Source organism: Helianthus annuus, chromosome 4 (genome assembly GCF_002127325.2).
Source record: "Helianthus annuus cultivar XRQ/B chromosome 4, HanXRQr2.0-SUNRISE, whole genome shotgun sequence".
NCBI lineage: Eukaryota > Viridiplantae > Streptophyta > Magnoliopsida > Asterales > Asteraceae > Helianthus > Helianthus annuus.
In genome coordinates this window covers 48,266,314-48,285,842 of record NC_035436.2, presented here as the reverse complement: position 1 = coordinate 48,285,842, position 19,529 = coordinate 48,266,314, and the positions used below count along the sequence as shown (strand labels likewise).

The 19,529-nt window shown below is 35.9% G+C and overlaps 3 protein-coding genes across 4 annotated transcripts; 1 reads left to right on the top strand and 2 right to left on the bottom strand.

Moving 5' to 3' along the window:
- Window positions 1-1,433: 1,433 nt before the first annotated feature.
- Window positions 1,434-2,798, bottom strand: LOC110933364 (zinc finger MYM-type protein 1-like). Its single transcript, XM_022176593.1, has one exon. It carries the CDS (start codon window positions 2,796-2,798, stop codon window positions 1,434-1,436), a length of 1,365 nt encoding a protein of 454 aa, XP_022032285.1.
- A 2,321-nt stretch (window positions 2,799-5,119) lies between these two features.
- LOC110936378 (V-type proton ATPase subunit a3) lies at window positions 5,120-13,390 on the top strand. Its single transcript, XM_022178747.2, has 18 exons — window positions 5,120-5,404; window positions 6,863-6,907; window positions 7,204-7,326; window positions 7,404-7,511; window positions 7,610-7,720; window positions 7,806-7,979; window positions 8,144-8,281; window positions 8,616-8,723; window positions 8,807-8,914; window positions 9,005-9,153; window positions 10,445-10,598; window positions 10,841-11,001; window positions 11,133-11,339; window positions 11,724-11,907; window positions 11,993-12,076; window positions 12,171-12,370; window positions 12,866-12,925; window positions 13,039-13,390. Exons 1-18 carry the CDS (start codon window positions 5,264-5,266, stop codon window positions 13,244-13,246), a joined length of 2,463 nt encoding a protein of 820 aa, XP_022034439.1. The 5' UTR covers window positions 5,120-5,263; the 3' UTR covers window positions 13,247-13,390.
- Window positions 13,391-14,972: 1,582 nt separating this feature from the next.
- LOC110936379 (protein NRT1/ PTR FAMILY 8.3) lies at window positions 14,973-19,220 on the bottom strand. 2 transcript variants are annotated; one of them, XM_035988882.1, is made up of 6 exons: window positions 18,949-19,220; window positions 18,750-18,792; window positions 18,105-18,273; window positions 17,397-17,614; window positions 15,987-16,549; window positions 14,973-15,916 (listed from the first exon to the last, which is right to left on the bottom strand). In XM_035988882.1, exons 3-6 carry the CDS (start codon window positions 18,196-18,198, stop codon window positions 15,127-15,129), a joined length of 1,665 nt encoding a protein of 554 aa, XP_035844775.1. In that variant the 5' UTR covers window positions 18,199-18,273; window positions 18,750-18,792; window positions 18,949-19,220; the 3' UTR covers window positions 14,973-15,126. The 2 variants fall into 2 exon arrangements, with proteins under 2 accessions (XP_035844775.1, XP_022034440.1); XM_022178748.2 differs by lacking the exons at window positions 18,750-18,792; window positions 18,949-19,220 and having other exon boundaries at window positions 18,105-18,537.
- Between the last annotated feature and the right edge of the window lie 309 nt (window positions 19,221-19,529).

Below are 19,529 nucleotides of genomic sequence, written 5' to 3'. Positions count from 1 at the left end.
ATTTTATCCAATATTTCTCTCTTCTTTTGAAAATTCTCATTATCATGATTTTTAAGTTCGCTGATGAATGTATTCAAAGTTAATTTTGAAAAATTAGAATTTTCTTTCAGATTTTTCAAAAAATCATCCCATTCAGCTGATAATCCACTAGCAAACTTTGATACCATCTCAGCTTCTGATATCACTATTTGATTTTCCTTCAAATAGTCAATCAAACGATCAAAACGTTTCTCCAAATTATCCAAAGTTTCATCTTTCTTGCTCAGAAAACATTCAAAACGTTTACACCAAACCTCTTTGGACAATTTCCGATAAGAATCACTAAGATATCCTCGATACCAACTATTCATTCTCTCAAGATCATTGTTTTCTTGCACATCAAATCTCATTGTCATTTTTCCAAATATCCCGACAAATATTTTGTGAACACAAACGCGAACCAGATATCCGAATCAGCGAAACAAATGAGCGAACCAAGCAATCCGGACCAAATAAGCGGACCAGATGAGGTGTCCAAATAAGCGATTCAAGATTGTTCTAATAAGCGGTCCAGAATGTGTTCCAAGAGCGATCCAGAAAGTTACTTTGGAGCGATCCAGAAACTGTATTGTGGAGCGGTTCAAAAAAAATGTTCACACGAGCGATTTAGAAACTGACTAATGAGCGGTCCAAACAACAATTTTGAGCGAGTCAGAACCAAATTTGTACGAAAAAGCGGTCCAAAACTTCATCTAAAAGCGGTTCATGATGATGTCACTATGAGCGGACCATAAAACGAACATGATTTGACCCATTAAAACTTCGAATTTTGACTTGAAACTTTCCAGGATTTGTCTTGGTACAATTGCGCACAAGCTGTGAAAATTTGAGCGAATTTCGACCGTGAAAACTTCCTGAATCAGTAAAAGAAGGTGTAGAAACCAGAAATTTGAGCGAAAATCGAGCTAAACGGTAAGAACTCTTCCTTCTGAGCTCTGATACCACTTGTAGGATCGTTTGTCGATCTGACGAGTCGTTCAGAAGAGTGCTTAGACTAATTCAGAGGCGGAATTCATTGAATTAGTCTTCGTAGAGCTTGATTTCACTACTTAACGTCTCCTGTATTGATTAACTGTCAAAATACAAGCTCTTGGAGACAAACGGGCAGAGCTTCGCCGTTACACACACACATACGCTACTCTGGAACCACTCTAATGACCCCCATATATATAGACCTTCTGGTTCGCTTATATGGACATGTCCATATAAGCGACCCACTCATCACGTCACAAAAGCGATCCATATTAGTGACATATGAGCGATCCTATATATATAGTGACATATAAGCGGTCCACCCTATATGCCCTATAAGCGACCCTAAGTCTAATACAAGATTTCTCGTTTACTGTTCACAATACAATCAGCCCTACCCTAAGACTCGAACGAAGATGTAGTCAACAGACAACTGCACCAACAGTAGTTTCATTAGCAACATTTTCATCAAATCGTCTATTTCTATGGATGATACGTTTTTCACGAAACATAGGTTCTACATCCATCTCTAATGCGATTTCTTTTGCATCATTAATAGCATTTTCGAATCCATTTTCTCTATAATTTTCAAAATAACACAAAAGGCCATCTAATTTTTTTATAGCACTATCAATACACATATCTTTTTCCTGTAAGCTCTTGCTAACACGATTAATAGCACACAAAATTTCATACCAAATAACTATTCCTAATAAAAATTCAAACTTATTGAATTCAAAATCTGCCAAGGATTTAGCTTCACTTAGAACTTTTGCATCATCATCACTATATAATTTCATAAGTGCCTTTTTTATTTGTGGTGCTTGATATCTAATTGCCTTAACACTTTCTACCCTACTTTCCCACCGTGTTTGTGATAAAGGTTTTAGAGTTAATTTTGGTAAACAATCTTGTAGTATTTTCCACCTTTTGGTTGATGAAGCAAAAATTGTATAAGTACGTTGTATAATTCCAAAAAACTCACAAGCTTTTGTACACGAATTAGCCATATCACAAAGAACTAAATTTAAACTATGACAACCACATGGTGTATAAAAGGCTCTAGGATTAATATCTAACAATCTTTTTTGAACACCTTGATGCTTTCCTTTCATATTTGAACCATTGTCATAGCCTTGTCCTCTAATATTATTTATGTCAAGTCCTATATTACTAATTTCTTCAACCATAGCATCAAATAGACCTTTACCGGTTGTATCATCTACTATAATAAATTCAAAAAAATATTCTTTAACTTCAATCGGTGTTGATGAGATATCTAAGCATCGTAAAATAATTGACATTTGTTCTTTATGACTAGTATTGGGTGTGCAATCAAGTATAACTGAAAAATATTTAGCTTCCTTAACTTTGTTAACAATTTTATTTTTAACTTCACATGCTAATAAACTAATAAGTTCGTTTTGCATATTATGACCAAGATAATGATTGTAGATTTCTTTGTTCTTTATTTGTCTAACATGTTCTTTCATTACGAAATCAAATTCTGCAATCATTTGAACAATAGCTAAAAAATTACCATTGTTTTTTTCATAAAGTTTTTCGTTATCTCCACGAAATGGTATATTGTTCATGCTAAAAGTTTTTACAACGCCAATAATTCTTTTAAGTACATCTTTCCAATGTTCCTTATCTTTATTTGTAAGAATTTGAGTTTCTTTATCAATTGTATTATTTTTCGCTAATCTTGATTCTAACTCAAACCATTTGCTCATATTCATAATATGTTCTTTACTTGATTCATGCTTTTTTAGTTTATCATTCATATTTCTCTAATCCTTACTACCTCCTTTTGCTAATTTACTTTTACAAGAATTCACATCAAATAATTTGCAACAAAAACAAAATACCCTATCTAACTTTATTGAGTAAAGCAACCATTTTCTTTCGTATTTTTCCCCATTTGCCATTTTTTGCATATAAAAAGAAGAGCTAAAGTTTCTAGAATATTCATCTTTTGGAAAATCATAATCATAAATCTTTACCGGTCCCTTTTCTACAAGCAAATCTCTTAAATTAGCATTAATAACACTCCATTCACTTGGATCATCTAAATTTATAGTTTCGTCTACATTCAAAGGTTCATCGCTATTATTTTCGTTAGCATTCAAAGGTTCATCATTATTATTCACATCAACATTCAAAGGTTCATCACTATTATGTTCATCCACATTCGAAGTTTCATCACTATTATGTTCATCAACATTTAAAGGTTCATCGCTATTATGTTCATCCACATTTAAAGGTTCATCGCTATTATGTTCATCAACATTTAAAGGATCATCGCTACTAAGGTCATCCACTTTTAACGGTTCATCACTATTGTTATCTTTCACGGTTGTTACATATTTTAATAACGATCCTTTTAATGATTCCATCTGAGCTTCTAATTTTTGTTTCTTTTTTCTCTTGGAATGACCCGATTCATGCTTTCTATATCTATTAGACATTATAGATTCAAAAACCTAACAGTTATCAACAATCCACGCAAAATCTAATCTAAGAATTCAATTATCAAATAAATCAATAGTAATCTCAAAATCAACAGGAATCAAATTAGGGCAAGTATGTAAGAGTACCTTAGAAGAACAAATGTCGGATTAATTGGCAGTAATCGCAAAATCAGGAATCAAATCTCTACAACTTTGAAATTGGCAGACTCCAATATCCAAACCAACATCCAACAACGGTTACCTCAGTTGCCTTGTGCAAAATCAACAGTCACTTGATTCAGTCGCAGACTCCAATCTCCAATTTTGCAAAATCAACAGTCACTTGATTCAGTCTAGAAGAACAAATATCGGATTAATGAATATATGTATAGAGTAAACTGAACACTGAAGATTGAAGAACCAACCAGAAACGTGAATATAAAAGACGAACTATACCTGTGAGGCAATGAATCGGCGCTACAATCTAGCCTCCATCATCCGAAATCGGCGCTACAATTGCTTCAATTCGTTTCCCAAACGGCCGATTGATTACATCTTGGCTGTGATTGGGACTTGGGAATCGCGACTATGCCGCTTTTCTTCAAACGTTCTATTTAGTAATTGCCCTAAATGATGGCTGATTTCACGCGTGTTATTTCTTTCAATTCCAACAGCAACAGAACATAAGGCTGTATTGCCTAGTGGCCCAATACAATTTTAGCCTGCTTTGTTTTAAGGCCCAAATCGAACAGAGGGCTGTATAATAGAAAAAATTAATGGAGGCCCTATAAATTTTGTGGCCTAAAGCCCTAGCTTGAGTACGCTGGCCCATGGGCCGGCCCTGACATTAAGAGGGTGTTTGGGATTACGTTTTGAAGTGATTATTTGATTATTGCGTTTGTAAAACATAAATAATCTAAAAAAGTGTTTGGATGAAAAAGTGATTATCTGCCTCCAAAACGCAGTTTTGGAGAAGCATGTACCTACATGCTTTTTCAAAACGCAGTTTTGAAAACACAAAATCTATTTTGGAAACGCATAATCTATTTTGAAAATGGAACACCAAACACCCCCTAAGTATATCTAATAACTAATTAAATGTTGAGTTAAGAGTGAGAAGATGGTATTGTCTAACAGGGAGGTTGGTCCGATATTTAATCCACAAAAATGAGTATTCCTTTATTTTCTCGACCAACTCAAAAACCCGAAAAGACCTTCCTTCAAACACTTTTCGGTTCATTGCGTACCAGATTCTCCAAAAAGTTGTCTTCATAACAGTATTGACCAATCATTTCCACTTTTTCGACCCCTGTGTGTTATCTAAAGCGTTAGTAATGTCATGGCACAGGTTCGCATTGATCGACAAAAAAACTCTAACCACACAAAGATGTTCCACTATATACGTCTCGCCAATACACAATTAACGAAGGCATGGTTGCAGTCTTCGTTACCTACATCTCAGTACCTAAAAAAAGGTCAGATTAATTAACTTAAAAGTCACGTTATCTTATTATTATTATTAATTTTTTCTTAATCCCCTCTGACAAAAGGTATTTAGTCAACGTCAAAGGAAACCATAAATAAAATAGCTTCAAATTTAACACGGGATCAATACGCCGTCGTTTAGGGTACAAAGAACCTTCGTTAAAGTTGCGTAAAAGCAGCCATTGATGAAAAAATAAGAAAAAAGATCACCGAATCCACCGTGTCGGTGGAACCACTGGATCAAAATCATCATTTTATCATACACATTGTTAGGGTTTGCAATTTGTTCAACTTCCGGCGACTGATCGATCGGAATGGGAGACGGTGGCGGTCTTCCTACGATGGATCTGATGCGATCGGAGCCAATGCAGTTATCTCGCATCGTTATTCCGATGGAATCTGCTCATCGAACGGTGTCGTATCTCGGTGACCTAGGCCTTTTTCAGTTTAAAGATGTATGTTGCTACACGTATCGTTTTTATACTTGATTATGATTGTGATTATGATTATATGCTTGTTTGGCTGTTTGTTCGTGTAATTTATTGGCATTTTGATAGGTTTATGTTGTTCTAGATCTGTAGGAGTTTAGAAAGATGTTTTGGCGTTTGAGTTAGTGATTCACAGATATGATTGAACATAGTGATTGAATCGTATTGAAAAGTTAGTTATAGTTGATTATGATTATATGTTTGTGTGCCTGTTTGTTTGTGTAATTGATTGGCATTGTGATCAGTTTAGGTTGTTCTAGATCTGTAGGAGTTTGGAAAGTTGTTTAGGCGTTTGAATTACTGACTGGAAGATGTGATTGAATCGTTTGAATTACCGGTTTGTTCGTGTAATTAATCGGCATTATGAGTGTTTTTAAGTTTAATTAGATCTGTAGGAGTTTGGAGACTTGTTTAGGCGTTTGAATTACTGACTGATAGGTATTGATTGAACTTGATTTTATTATAGGCTGATTGAATTGTTTTGAACAGGTAGTTATAGTCGATTATGATTGTGATTATGATTATACATTTGTTTGCCTGTTTGTTTGTGTAATTATTAATTAATTGCATTATGATTGTTTTAAGTTGTTTTAGATCTGTAGGAGTTTGGAGAGTTGTTTAGGCGTTTAAGTTACTGACTGAAAGATGTGATCGGACATGATTTTGTTATATGCTGATTGAATTGTTTTGAACAGGTAGTTATAGTTGATTAGTACTAATAAGAATACATCGATGCTGGATGCATCATCATTCATCTATTATGCTGCATATGTGTAAGTGACACTGTATGTTTGTATTCCTAAAGGTGTTTATGCAGTTATGCTTGAATTGTATCTGGTTAAAGCTATGAACGTTTTAGATTTTCGAAAGCTTGGTTAGTTAGGACTCGTGTCTGGATCTTCTGATTGATCATCTTGTTATCTAATATCAGGAAACAGATCTTATATGATTTACTAGTTTAGAGCTTTGGAGATCATAAATTGCAAGGACATTTTGATATCTTTTCTGTGTTTTTTGTAACATTAAGTTTTCCTATGCTAGGATAAGAAACTAGTTTGTGAATTTGCATGTAGATAGTACAGGTTAGTGAGCTTGTTAAGTCTATTTTGGATATTGGATGTGTCTGCTGGAATAAATTTAGAGTGGATGCATTTGGAGACCTAATTTTGAATTCACTAACAATCATCCCTCTGTTTAGCATTCATGCAGCATTGAGCTAAATTGCATTAGTGAAATCATTGAATTAGGTTTAGCTGATGAAACTGATAAGACACTATTTAACTTGTTTCTATAGGCATGCATCGGGTCCTCATACGCTATCATTTGTAACACATGTAGTTTTCAACATATATATGTAATCAGGAATATATTGTTTCTGATTCTGACTGTTTCATTTACTTTTATTTCTTTTTATAATATGGATAGCTCAACTCAGACAAGAGCCCATTTCAGAGGACATTTGCTGCCCAGGTATGTTCATTATTTGTCATCTCCATTGTCTACAACCAGTCATTTTTGTAACACCTGTATGATATGATTTTTGTGGCTATATCCTTCCATAATGTTTATCTATGTAAACACCATACATGTTGATTTGTTAGGAATGAGACTACTGCTGCACTGTCTCTTTGATTCTCTTTTGAAAAAGGATCTTGGAATAGGATTATACAATCACATGTCTAAATAATATCTTTTAAAGTGTTTATGTATTACAAAGTTGAATATTAAAACCAGAGGACTAAATATTGTGAACTTTCCTGATATAGATCAAAAGGTGTGGGGAGATGGCACGCAAGCTTCGCTTTTTCAGGGATCAAATGACGAAGGCTGGTCTTTTAGCCTCAACAAGGTCTTCATATGGCTCAGAAATTAGTCTAGATGAACTGGAGGTTAGTAAAATGTGTAACAATCATTTAATACCAACATATTATAGCTGTATTATAACATACATTATTGTGATTACTAGGTAAAACTTGGAGAACTTGAATCCGAGCTGACAGAGATGAATGCAAACACTGAAAAGTTACAGCGTGCTTATAATGAACTTTTAGAATATAAGCTTGTCTTGCAGAAGGTGACTAGACTAATTTATATTCTCATCTTTTTGTTCTTTGGTTCATCTTTGTAATTTAAACATGCATAAATATTAGAGAATGCTTTTTTTGGTTTCAGGCTGGTGACTTTTTTCATCATGCTCAAACCAGTGCTACATTTCAACAGAGAGAATTTGAAGAGCATCGCCTTGTCGAAGGATCAATGGACAGTCCTCTGTTATTAGAACAAGTACTCATTTTTCAGTTTAGTGGTGTCTATGTTGGTATGTGTTACTCTATATATTCTAATGCACAGTGTAATAACATGTTTGTAGGAAATGACAACCGATATTTCAAAGCAAGTTAAGCTGGGATATGTAAGCGGTCTTGTTCCAAGAGATAAATCAATGGCTTTTGAAAGGATCTTATTTCGTACTACCAGGGGTAATGTGTTTTTGAAGCAAAATGTTGTAGAGGAAGCTGTCATTGATCCTGTGCAAGGAGAGAAGGTTATTTCCTTAAATTTATTTAACATCTTTCTGCTGATGTTGATGGATATTTTCACATACAAAAATGTTTGCATTTATGGCTATACGTTCATGACTTTGGATTATCAGCATTAGCATGGTATGTTTCTTTCAGCTTATGAGAAGTCAATATGCACTATTTACAGGTGGAGAAAAATGTCTTCATCATCTTTTATTCTGGAGAAAGGGCAAAGAACAAGGTTTTAAAGATATGTGATGCATTTGGAGCAAATCGTTATCCCTTTACAGATGACATAGGAAAACGATACCAATTAATTACAGAGGTACGTGCCTCATCAAGAAGCTTCTTCTTTACATGAAAGTATATGTAAAAGCTTATTTCTTTCGAATTCATTCCCTCTATATAGTTGATGGTCTCATGAAGTTGTGCCATGATTTGTATGGCTTTGGTATACTAAATTAGATGGATTCGTCTTTTTGTTCATTCATATACTCAAATAAAAAATAAGTAATGAGCTGGCTTATGTAGCTACACCAAATTTGTTGTGTAGAATTTCAGATTAACCCTCCCTCATCTGCCTTAAATAATTGCTAAATTAGCAGACTTAAAAGTAAACGTTATAAACGTGTAGTCACCTTAAAAACTTCAACTTATAGGTGTCTGGAAAAATTTCGGAACTGAAAACTACTATTGAAGTTGGAACATTGCACTGGAGCAGCGTGGTACAGGCTATTGCTAATCAATTTGAACAGTGGAATAATTTGGTAAGTTCACTATTCTCTTTGTTCCTGCACTCTCTCGATCTTTTTAATTGATATCTTATCAACTTGTATTTTAACTGATGAAGGTCAAGAAAGAAAAATCAATTTACCACACGTTGAATACTCTCAGCTTTGATGTGACGAAAAAATGCCTGGTGGCAGAAGGCTGGCATCCTGTTTTTGCTACAACTCAGGTATGCTGCACTATTTCCATGAGGATCGCTCAACTCAGGATGGATAGATCGTAGATTTTTAACAAACTGTTACATGATATTGGGTTGCAGATCCAAAAGGCTTTGCAGAGGGCAACGGTTGACAGTAACTCACAGGTTGGGGCCATATTTGAGATTCTGCATTCTAAGGAATCACCACCTACATATTTCCGCACAAACAAAGTTACTTCTGCTTTTCAAGAGATTGTAGATGCTTATGGGTGAGTATAACTGAGTTATGTCATCTGATGGAGTTTTTACTACGGTCAATATGTTCACGGTAGAGGTAGGCCTGTGAATGAACCAAACGAACACGAACAGAGGCATGTTCGTGTTTGTTCATTTAACTTTAATCGAACACGAACACAAACACGTAATCGAACATATTTTTTTGTTCATGTTCGTTTATTAAGAAAATGGGCATGTTCGTGTTCGTTCAAAACCTAAACGAACAATTCACGAACGTAAACAAACATAAACACAAATGAACATAATTGAACTAACATAAATGAACACAACTGAACATAATTGACTAAACATAAAGTAATTGTTATATAAATTAGTGATTAGTCACGATAAATTCCATTGGAAAACCCATTTTTATTACAAAAAAGCTTAATTACCAAGTAGTTATATTTATATAAGTAAAAGAAGGTTCATTTATGTTTACCATTTATATAAATATAACTATTTATGTATTGATATTTGATATTGAAATGAACATAAACAAATGTAAATATTTGAACGAACATCAGTGGACGTTCACGAACATAAATGAACAAACAAGACGCGTACTCATGTTTGTTCGTTTAATTAAATGAACAGAAAATTGTGTTCATGTTCGTTCGTTTATTAAAACGAACATAACCGAACTTCTCGCCGAACAAGTTCACGAAAGTTAATGAATGTTTGGTTCGTTTACAGACCTAGGTAGAGGTGACAAAATGGGCGGGGTTAGGTAACAGGTCAAGACGGGCAAGCTTTCTAATAGTTAAAGCGGGCCAGGTCGAGCACACCACCTTTGTCCAAAACTTATTAACCGTTCCATTAATAACTAGTGTGAAATATATTATTTCAGTAAGAATATAATTTTTGGGTTCGGTGATTTAGGAGGGTTGATGCATTAGAGATACAAATATACAATTTGAGTAACCTTTGACCCGTTTGATCCACTTTCTTTGAAGTTTGTTTTTTAATTTTTACCGGCTAGAGATAAAGCTTAACCTAATTACCCGAATTGATTCCGGCTGATAAGTAAATCGGTCTGAATTGCCAATTCTAGTTGCGAATTTACAATAATCAATACGTTCATTGTGTAATTTAAGGAGTGTTATAATGTGTTTAATACCCCATATACTACAGTACTACTTATTTTTTCCTCTTTAAACTTTAAAAAGTGGAAACAGGTATTAAGAGTATCTTATTACTTTCTTTCATTTTGTCAATTAGCAAATATCTAAAGGAAATTTTATCCAAAAGGTAGAGTTAATGAAGTCTTTTTACACTTGACAGGGTCGCAAAGTATCAAGAAGCAAATCCTGGTCTATACACAATTGTTACTTTTCCGTTCTTATTTGCAGTCATGTTCGGAGACTGGGGCCATGGTATATGCTTGCTTCTCGCCACACTGTTTCTTATTCTGAGAGAAAAGAAATATTCTAGTCAGGTAATTTCGGCACCTTTTTTTATTTGGCTTGACCCGTTTGAGATAAAACGAGCCCAAACATCCAATTTTTTGAATCTGGGCTATGTTATCTTTAGGTTTGCATGTACTACGTAAAGAAAAAATATGCTTTTAATGTAAAATCTTAAGTTCAGAACAATATATGAAAAGCACAGAAAATCTATTATCTTTGTCTCCAACCCGTATATTGTATTGATGAGCTTCCTTTTTTTGGTAACTTACAGAAGCTAGGAGACATAATGGAAATGGCATTTGGTGGTCGTTACGTTATCTTAATGATGTCAATTTTTTCAATCTACACAGGACTCATATATAACGAGTTCTTTTCTGTCCCATTTGAACTTTTTGGGCGATCTGCCTATGATTGCCGTGATCCTTCCTGCAGGTATGGACTGCTGTTAATTGCATAAAATGGTTAACAACTTTTATAAAAACCTTCCGAACTTAAAAAAGAAAATCATTTGTTATACCAATTTTCTTTTATGTACTGCGTTTTAACATTTGACTTCACTTTAGGGATGCTACGACTATTGGAATGATCAAGGTGCGGGACACTTACCCGTTTGGTGTGGATCCTATGTGGCATGGAACACGTAGTGAATTACCATTTCTTAACTCGCTGAAGATGAAAATGTCTATCTTATTGGGAGTAGCTCAGATGAATCTCGGAATCATTTTGAGCTACTTCAATGCAAAGTTTTTCAAAAATGACTTAAACATCCGGTATGTTAAATGGCTATTGGACATAGATTGTTGGCCCAAGTGGCGGTAATATGGGTTATATTTTATCTTTAACAGGTCAAACTAAAAAAGTGTAACTAAAAGGGAAACAGGTCAAATGGTTCAAACAGGTTATCAAAGTGTATATTCAACTCATACAACCTCCTCAATCGATTTATTTAAATTTATATTACTATTTTAATATTATAGTTTTAAAATCACATTTCATGCATGAATTAAAAACGCCCATTTTTCCGCCTCTGGTTTGTGGTCACTTTTTGCATGTATTTCAGCATGAATTCTTGTCATATGCTAATTATTATGTTATATTTCATTGAAAGAATTGTATTATTGAAATAATCAGCATTTTAAAATGGATTATATCAGGTACCAGTTTATTCCCCAGATGATATTCTTAAACAGTTTGTTCGGCTACCTTTCTCTACTCATTATTGTGAAATGGTGTACCGGTTCTCAAGCTGATCTATACCATGTAATGATATACATGTTCCTCAGTCCCACTGATGATTTAGGAGAGAATCAGCTTTTTTGGGGCCAGAAATATCTTCAGGTTTCATAGTCTTTTATAGTTTGATTTCTTTTTTCATTTTATGTAAATAAAAAGTCATCACTTGTAAGATTCTGTTAATCATCAGATACTACTACTGTTGCTAGCACTTGTTGCTGTACCATGGATGTTGATCCCGAAGCCTCTTCTTTTGAAAAAGCAACATGAAGAAGTAAGCTCACGTCTTTTTTCTGGAATTCCTTTTATTTTATTTTTTATTTTTTTTCGAGCAAGTAACGAACCATCTTTATGTTTCTTTTTATCAGAGACACCAAGGCCGAGCTTATGCACCACTTTACACCCTTGATGAGAATATTGAGGAATCAGATTTTAGTGACAAACCCCATGGCGAACATGAGGAATTTGAGTTCAGTGAAGTTTTGGTGCATCAGTTAATCCATACTATTGAGTTTGTTCTTGGTTCGGTTTCCAACACAGCTTCTTACCTACGTCTATGGGCTCTAAGGTGAGTTTGCAGAAGGAAATATTTGAGAATCTTTTTAAGCCGTCAGATCTGCTTCATGAAACTTTTTCAGTGAATTTTCGTAACTAATGTATACAAGTAAACATTAGTGACTACACTATAGAAACTATAGCATATTCGCTATATGTACACATAAAGTAGATCATTGTTGAATACACTATTAAAAACTTGTATTCATCAATGAATATATAAAGTAGTCTATTCTCTAACGTGTTTTTTATGTTAATTATGAAAATGCCACATGTAAAAAATTTCATCAAGCAGATCTCAGTCTAAAAGTGGTTTCCGCTACTATGTGTGTGTATCTGTGTGTGCTCGCGTATCAATTTAGCTAACTTTTGTCATTTAGCTGTAGAAAAACTACAATAAATGTGCATGCATTCTAAAATTGTTGTTTATTTTAACTTTGTGATATTAGTGTTACATCATATGGCGTGACAGTATCTCATCTTGAACTTTTTTTATCTATGTTATCAGTCTAGCACATTCAGAGCTTTCCAGTGTATTTTATGAAAAGGTCCTCCTTCTCGCATGGGGGTAAGTTATTGCCATTATAATCCCTTTTAGTTCTAAAAATGTTAAAAGACGTGGTAATTCTGACGCAATTACAACCTTGAACTGTATAACCAAATAACTCTCCGTGATTGCAGATTCAACAACTTGGTTATACTTATAATTGGCATAATTGTATTCGTTTTTGCAACTGTGGGTGTTCTACTTGTGATGGAAACCTTGAGTGCTTTCCTGCACGCGCTGAGGCTACACTGGGTTGAATTCCAGAACAAATTCTATGAGGGGGACGGTTACAAATTCAGCCCATTTTCATTTGCTACAATCAGTGAAGAAGACGACAACTGATATGCCATTTTTACAGGTTTTTTAGCTTGCTATACCTCAACATCTACAGTTGTAATTGTAATTGATTGTATACTGTAAAATTAAAAAGAACAACTTATAGCCATTTTATTCATTATTTTTTCTATTAATTGGAGATTTACAACCCGGAACTATCCCCTTCATGCTATGCCACGTACATTGTGGGTCTTAATACCATGTTTGATTTTTCCAAAATCCAGGACATTAGCTTAAAACCGTAAAATTAAACCGAAACTGAACTATCCACTCGGTGTGGTTCCAATCTCACCTTTGTGATATTAAACTCATAAACGACTCTAGAAGAGCAACAAATGGCAACCCGAAGATTACAAATGGCAAGGGCCTGAGCGTGATCAACTGAAGGATTAGTATAATTCAAGTGTTTTGAATAGTTTACATGGGACCAAACTAACAGGGTTACATGTGTCAATATTAGGACCTAGTAAGACAATTTTTATTTATATCCCTCTAAATTTGTAAAATGTCATATTTTTATCGAACAATGTTTTGACCCCTATCCCCAATCTCTCAAACTCTCTCGACCATTGTTGGCGTTTTGACCCCTATCCCAAATCTCTCAAACCCTCTCGACCATTGTTGGCCTCACTGTCCTGAGGACGCTACGACGGTCAGCATCTGTGTTTAAAAAAGCGCGCTTAAAGCGAGCGTGAAGCGCTGAGCGCTGGAAAAAAACGCTTTTTTGGGTCTGAAGCGTTACATTACGTGAAGCGAGCTTTAAGCGGTGAAGCGATGAAGTTGTGAAGCGACGCTCCAGCCAATCAGATCACCATTTGGGCCATTTTTTAAGCCCAACAGTCTTTACAAGGTACATATCGACCTTATATCGACGATATAGCGACTTCCTATGTGAAATCCGGCGACGGAGTTGCTTTCAGCCGGAAACCAGGAAGAAGGGGGAAGAAGAAGAAGAGAGATGCTGAGAGCGGCTGCGTATCTGTCTTTTAGGCTTTTAGGGTTTTTATAAGTTAAGGTTTTTAAACATTTAACCCCTCTATCTTTCATTAGTTTACATTCAGTCCCTGAAACTTCTAACTTTTTACTTAAAAAGTGTAAAGATAGTTTGTCTATTTAAACATTTAACCCCCTCTATCTTCAGTAGTTTACATTTGGTCCTTAAACTTTTTAATTTATGCATAAAAGTACAAAATTAACATTATAAAATACATATATATAATATGGATAGCTATTTTTTATACATATATATAAAATTAACATTATATATAATTATATATAATATGGAGCGCTTCGTATACGTGAAGCTCTCGCTTCGCGCTTGAAGCTTCGCTTAAAGCTTTTGGAACCAAAACGCTTCGGAGCGCTTCGCGCTTTTTTAAACCAAGGTCAGCATCACCAAGATTGATGATCAGTACACAACCACTGCTACCCCCTTCATCTTCTCCGACAGGGATGAAAAACCACGCGGTTTGGTTCGAGTTTCAAACACACCCACCCTGGCCCCTTCTTCCTTGTCGCCCCACCTATACTTCATCATTCTTCAAAACTTATAACGTAGCTATCTTTAGTATATTACGAAATTACGATAAATATTGATACTTTTTTCTATTGCAACTATTGCGGTTGAATATCCTGTCATATATAATAAAGAACCTGGGTTTCATTTTTACGGGTCTTTTGGCATACCGCCAAGATATCTTGTGACATTATTTGTGTCACATCCAATTCAAGGTGCAAAAACATAGCTTTCATTCCAATAAAAATATAACCACTTTATAAACTTACCAACTTTCTTTGCCAAAAATAAATTGAACCAACTACTACAACTTATCTGGTGTTCATATACATTGCTAATGATTATGATCATATCAGCATAATCACACCTACTATCCTTGATGTGGACTCGTGTACCTTCGTGCAACCCACACGTATATGAACAAATTAACCGCACTTATTGCAGCCAAGATCGAGTAATAGTAGTCGAGTTTACTCTCATTAAGATCATCTCTCAACCATCCGTTCTCCCCCGTCCCTGTTGCCCGCTCAACAATCTTAACAAGTGCGCTATTTACCCAACTTCCGATCCCGATCTCACTCAAAAACAACGCCCCGCAAACACTTTTCATACCATCAGTCGCTTCATCATAAAAAAACTCTAGTTGTCCAACGTAAGTGAAAGATTCGGCCCCACCCAATATAAAAAACTGAGGGACCAACCAAAACACGCTTAAACCTTCCGGATTTGAGTGGGTCCTACGCATGTGTTCGATTGCAGCAGCCGAGGCAAGGGCAAAAATGGAAATGAACAAACCGAGACCCATCCGTTGCAAGGATGTGAGGCCACGGTGGTGGTTTGTTCTCTTTTGTAGGACGGGGACAACAAACCTTTCGTAAATGGGGACGGTGATGAAAGCGTTTACGACTGCAAAAACTTGCATGGACCCCGGTGGGATGACGAAGTTTGACCCGAGGTGTCGGTCAAGGATTTTGGATTGGGCTAGGAAGAATGTGGATTGTTGGGCTAAGGAGAGGGAAAGAGCTATGGTAGAAGCCCATACCGGGAACACTCGTAAAAAGGTTTTTAATTCTTCAACTTGTGTCACGGTGCATAGCTTCCATCGGTCGTTAACGTCTGTTAACTCGGGATCTTCCATCACTGCTGCTTTGTCCAAGAATCTAAACATCAAATTATCGCTTGTTAACTTAATACGTTAAACTATGATCACAAAACAATATAGTTACTAACCCGTATTGAGGAGTATGAGAGAGCTTTCTTGCACCCACGATATCAGATTCTTCGGTAGCAACCTCATAAAGCTTAACTTCCGGACTCACTTCAACGCCTTTAAAATGATTTCTAACAGAAACCACAATCACCTGAACAAATCGGGTAAAAACGCTCCCCATCGGCTTCTTATACCGATACCTCGGAAACCCGGCTGCCAAAATCAGGACCGACGCAAACATGATCCCGGTCGGGAGCCCAAACCCCCAAGCGTACCCTTTCTCCTGTTCTATATACACCATTATTGTCAGTCCTAACAATGCCCCAACTTTAATGGACAAGAAAAAGAAGTTGAAAAAAGTGTATTTGTACGAGAGTTCTTTCTCGTCGTTCTCGTCGTGTTGGTCAGCACCGAATGACGGGACGTTGGGCTTGACCCCGCCCGTGCCTAGGGCTACTAGGGCTAAGGCGGAGTAGAGGAATGCTGTCTGGCCCTGGGTTGCTGACGGGCAGTTTGATGTTGCAGTACAAGGTGGCGGGCGTAAGGTGTTGACCGATGCCGAAACTGTCAACATTACCATTCCCTGATTATAGCAAATAACAAAAAACCATAATCAATGTTCTGAACAAGCTATTTTTAATATGCAATCTGGCTTGAAAACCACAATCAAGCTCTGGGTTACATGGACCGTTTTAAACTATGGTTAAGTCTTGAAATTGCAATGTACTGAGCTCTAACAGGGTCTCAAACTTACCACTTGACCCTTAAACAATTATACACAAAGCGATTCACCAATTCCATATCCGGCGTATTTGGGGTTTACATGGTTCAGTTTTATCGGGTTTTAACAGAATTTCTGGCCAAACCGGCAAGTACGATTTTTGGAAACCAAACCGGCCGGGTTGACTGGGTCGGCTGGGCTAGCCAAAAGGTTCAGTTTTGCCAAGTTGCCGGTTTGAGGCGCCTTTTCACTTATTTTACGAACGAAACAAGTGAGAAAAAAACTGAAAGCACAACATAAGTTAATTAAATCATATATATATTAAAAATATATATCTTTTTATTTCTTAATATATCGGCCAGTTAATTTTGGCGGCCGGTTCCAAACCATAAACTGTAATCCTGACCATGAAACCCGGTTTTCTAAACCAAAAACCGTGGTCCAAACCAGTCCACCCCTAAACCGTCTGAACTGACTAACTTAATGCACTTTGGTTGGTTTGTAACCGTGGTCCAAACCAGTCCACCCCTAAACCGTCTGAACCGACTAACTTAATGCACTTTGGTTGGTTTCTACAATTTTTTGAACATTCAAACCGGTTCTATAATAACATAATATTTTGCATTAAACATAATATTTGCATTAAATTATAAAATTCTGCATTTATTTGTGAAGTAACTCAAAAACTAACAACAAAGGCGGCACTTACCACAAGGTAAACAGCTGAGGAGAGAATAACGGTGAGATAACGTCCCAAATATGCATCGGCTAGAAAAGCTCCGAGAAGCATCAGAAGATACGTCGCACCGACCCAATCACTCACGTGCGTGGCGGCATCCGGCAGCGACTCCTTCATCTCCTTCGTCAAATACAACACCAAACTTGCTGACACCGTGAACGCCGACAGCCTCTCCGCCGCCTCATTTGCTAGAATAAAAAAAAAATCAACAATCTGTCACCGATCAGTAACCAATATATGTTATATCATTACCATAGTTACAAGATATTTGATTAATTATACAATAACATACAATGACTGACACCAAAACACTGTGAACGAGGACGAGGCGGCAGAGCGTCGCCCCAGTTCACTAAGACTATGGGGTGTGGTTCCCCCTTCCCCCAAGTCCACATAGCGCCACATCACCCACACTTCCACCTCGCCATTTTCCCCTGAGTGGGGTGTGGTTCCCCTTCCATTTTTTTATTTTTATTTTTTTAATACCAAAATTCAAAAGTTTTCATTAATTAAAAATAAAATTACATAGCCTAGAAAAAAGGACATAATTAAAAAAAAACATAATTTAAAAATAACATTGTCATCTACGGGTAAAGAAACGAAATCGTGCTCGGGTATTGTTTTGAGATTGACTAAAACCACGAAACGAAAACGGATCCTTCGGTTATAAAAACTTACCGATAATAAACGGAGAAGCTTTCCATCCACCGGTTTTCTTCTTGTTAGCAACTCTGCCTCTAAAATCAACGCTTCCGTTGGTTACCAAATCCATCGACGACGTCGAAGACGAAGCAGGAAGACTTGAATAAACTGGTTCTGATCCTGGATCAGTGGAGTGAAGCAGCAACTGGTATTTCATGGAAGCAAAATATTTTATAATAATGGCTAAGGTTATAAACGGATTGAACGAATTAGTTGCGGGAATGATTGCGTCACGAATAATATGTCCGGATACAGTGAATCGAATTCGAAATAACGGATAATTAAATGGATTGGAATCACGACTGTATGAAGAAATATTGAAATTTGCGATTGAATGATGTTTTTGTGTAAGCTAAGATAGATACTCGGATAATATGTTTTCCTGTACTTATCCAGAATAATAACTATTTTTAGACGCAACAACCGTATAAAGATATCTATTTAACAAGAATCACGAGATAATAAAATATAAAAGTATGAAAATAACAAAAATCACCAGATAAAATATAAAAGTATGAAAATAGGTTTTATATATTTTACTTAAATTAAAGAGAAAAATGCCCGGATAGTCCCTGTGGTTTCGTCTTTTTTCATCTATAGCCCCCAACTTTCTAAAATTACCTGAATAGTCCCCAAGTTTTCAATTTTTGTTCCCGGATAGTCCCTGAAACGGATGGAGGTTAGTTTTTGGTGTTAAATGACTAAAATGCCCTTATAATAAAACAAAATAAATTAAATAAGTATTAAATAAATATATCTTTGTAGGACCCACTTCTTATTAAACCATATATAATAAATATATGTATGTAAATATACATACCCAGATCATCCCTTTCTCTCTCCCTGCTCTTTCTCTCTGGTACCACCACCACCATCACCTCCAGTCTTCACCTTTATCGCCGCCATCAACACTGACCACCACCACCATCTTCACAACCACTCTCTCTACGTAAATATATATCTTTTAGCGGTTTGGTTCGATTTGCAGGTGGGCGATAGTGGCGTTGTTGATGGTGGTTGTGACTTGTGTCGGCTTAGTGGTGTTGGTGATAATAACCCCACCCCACCATTCTCTCTTCTTCTATCTCTCTGTTTCTTTGGGGCTATTTGGCTAAGCTTATTGGAATGACTTATTTACTTATTTGCTTATTTGAAAAGCAAATAAGTTATAATGGAATGACTTATTTACTTATTCCTCTCACATAATAAGCTAACCCAAACACCTTTTAACTTTTCAAAAAGTAAATAAGTAAATAAGTCACTAAAATAAGCTTAGCCAAACAGCCCCTTTACTTTCACCATCAAACAACCATCAATAACCACCGGTGCAACCCACCGTTGGCTAACTACCATAGTAATTGGAACCATAAAACAGATCTAGATTACGAAATCCATCAAATA

Coding starts and splice junctions, on each gene's coding strand:
- LOC110936378 (XM_022178747.2), top strand. CDS start 5,264: ATGGGAGACGGTGGCGGTCTTCCTACGATGGATCTGATGCGATCGGAG. Junction 8,724..8,806: donor TTGAACAGTGGAATAATTTG/GTAAGTTCACTA, acceptor TAACTGATGAAG/GTCAAGAAAGAAAAATCAAT. Junction 11,002..11,132: donor TGCCGTGATCCTTCCTGCAG/GTATGGACTGCT, acceptor ACTTCACTTTAG/GGATGCTACGACTATTGGAA.
- LOC110933364 (XM_022176593.1), bottom strand. CDS start 2,798: ATGAATGATAAACTAAAAAAGCATGAATCAAGTAAAGAACATATTATG.
- LOC110936379 (XM_022178748.2), bottom strand. CDS start 18,285: ATGAAATACCAGTTGCTGCTTCACTCCACTGATCCAGGATCAGAACCA. Junction 16,550..17,396: donor CCTCAGCTGTTTACCTTGTG/GTAAGTGCCGCC, acceptor TGCTATAATCAG/GGAATGGTAATGTTGACAGT. Junction 15,917..15,986: donor TCTCATACTCCTCAATACGG/GTTAGTAACTAT, acceptor TTTGATGTTTAG/ATTCTTGGACAAAGCAGCAG.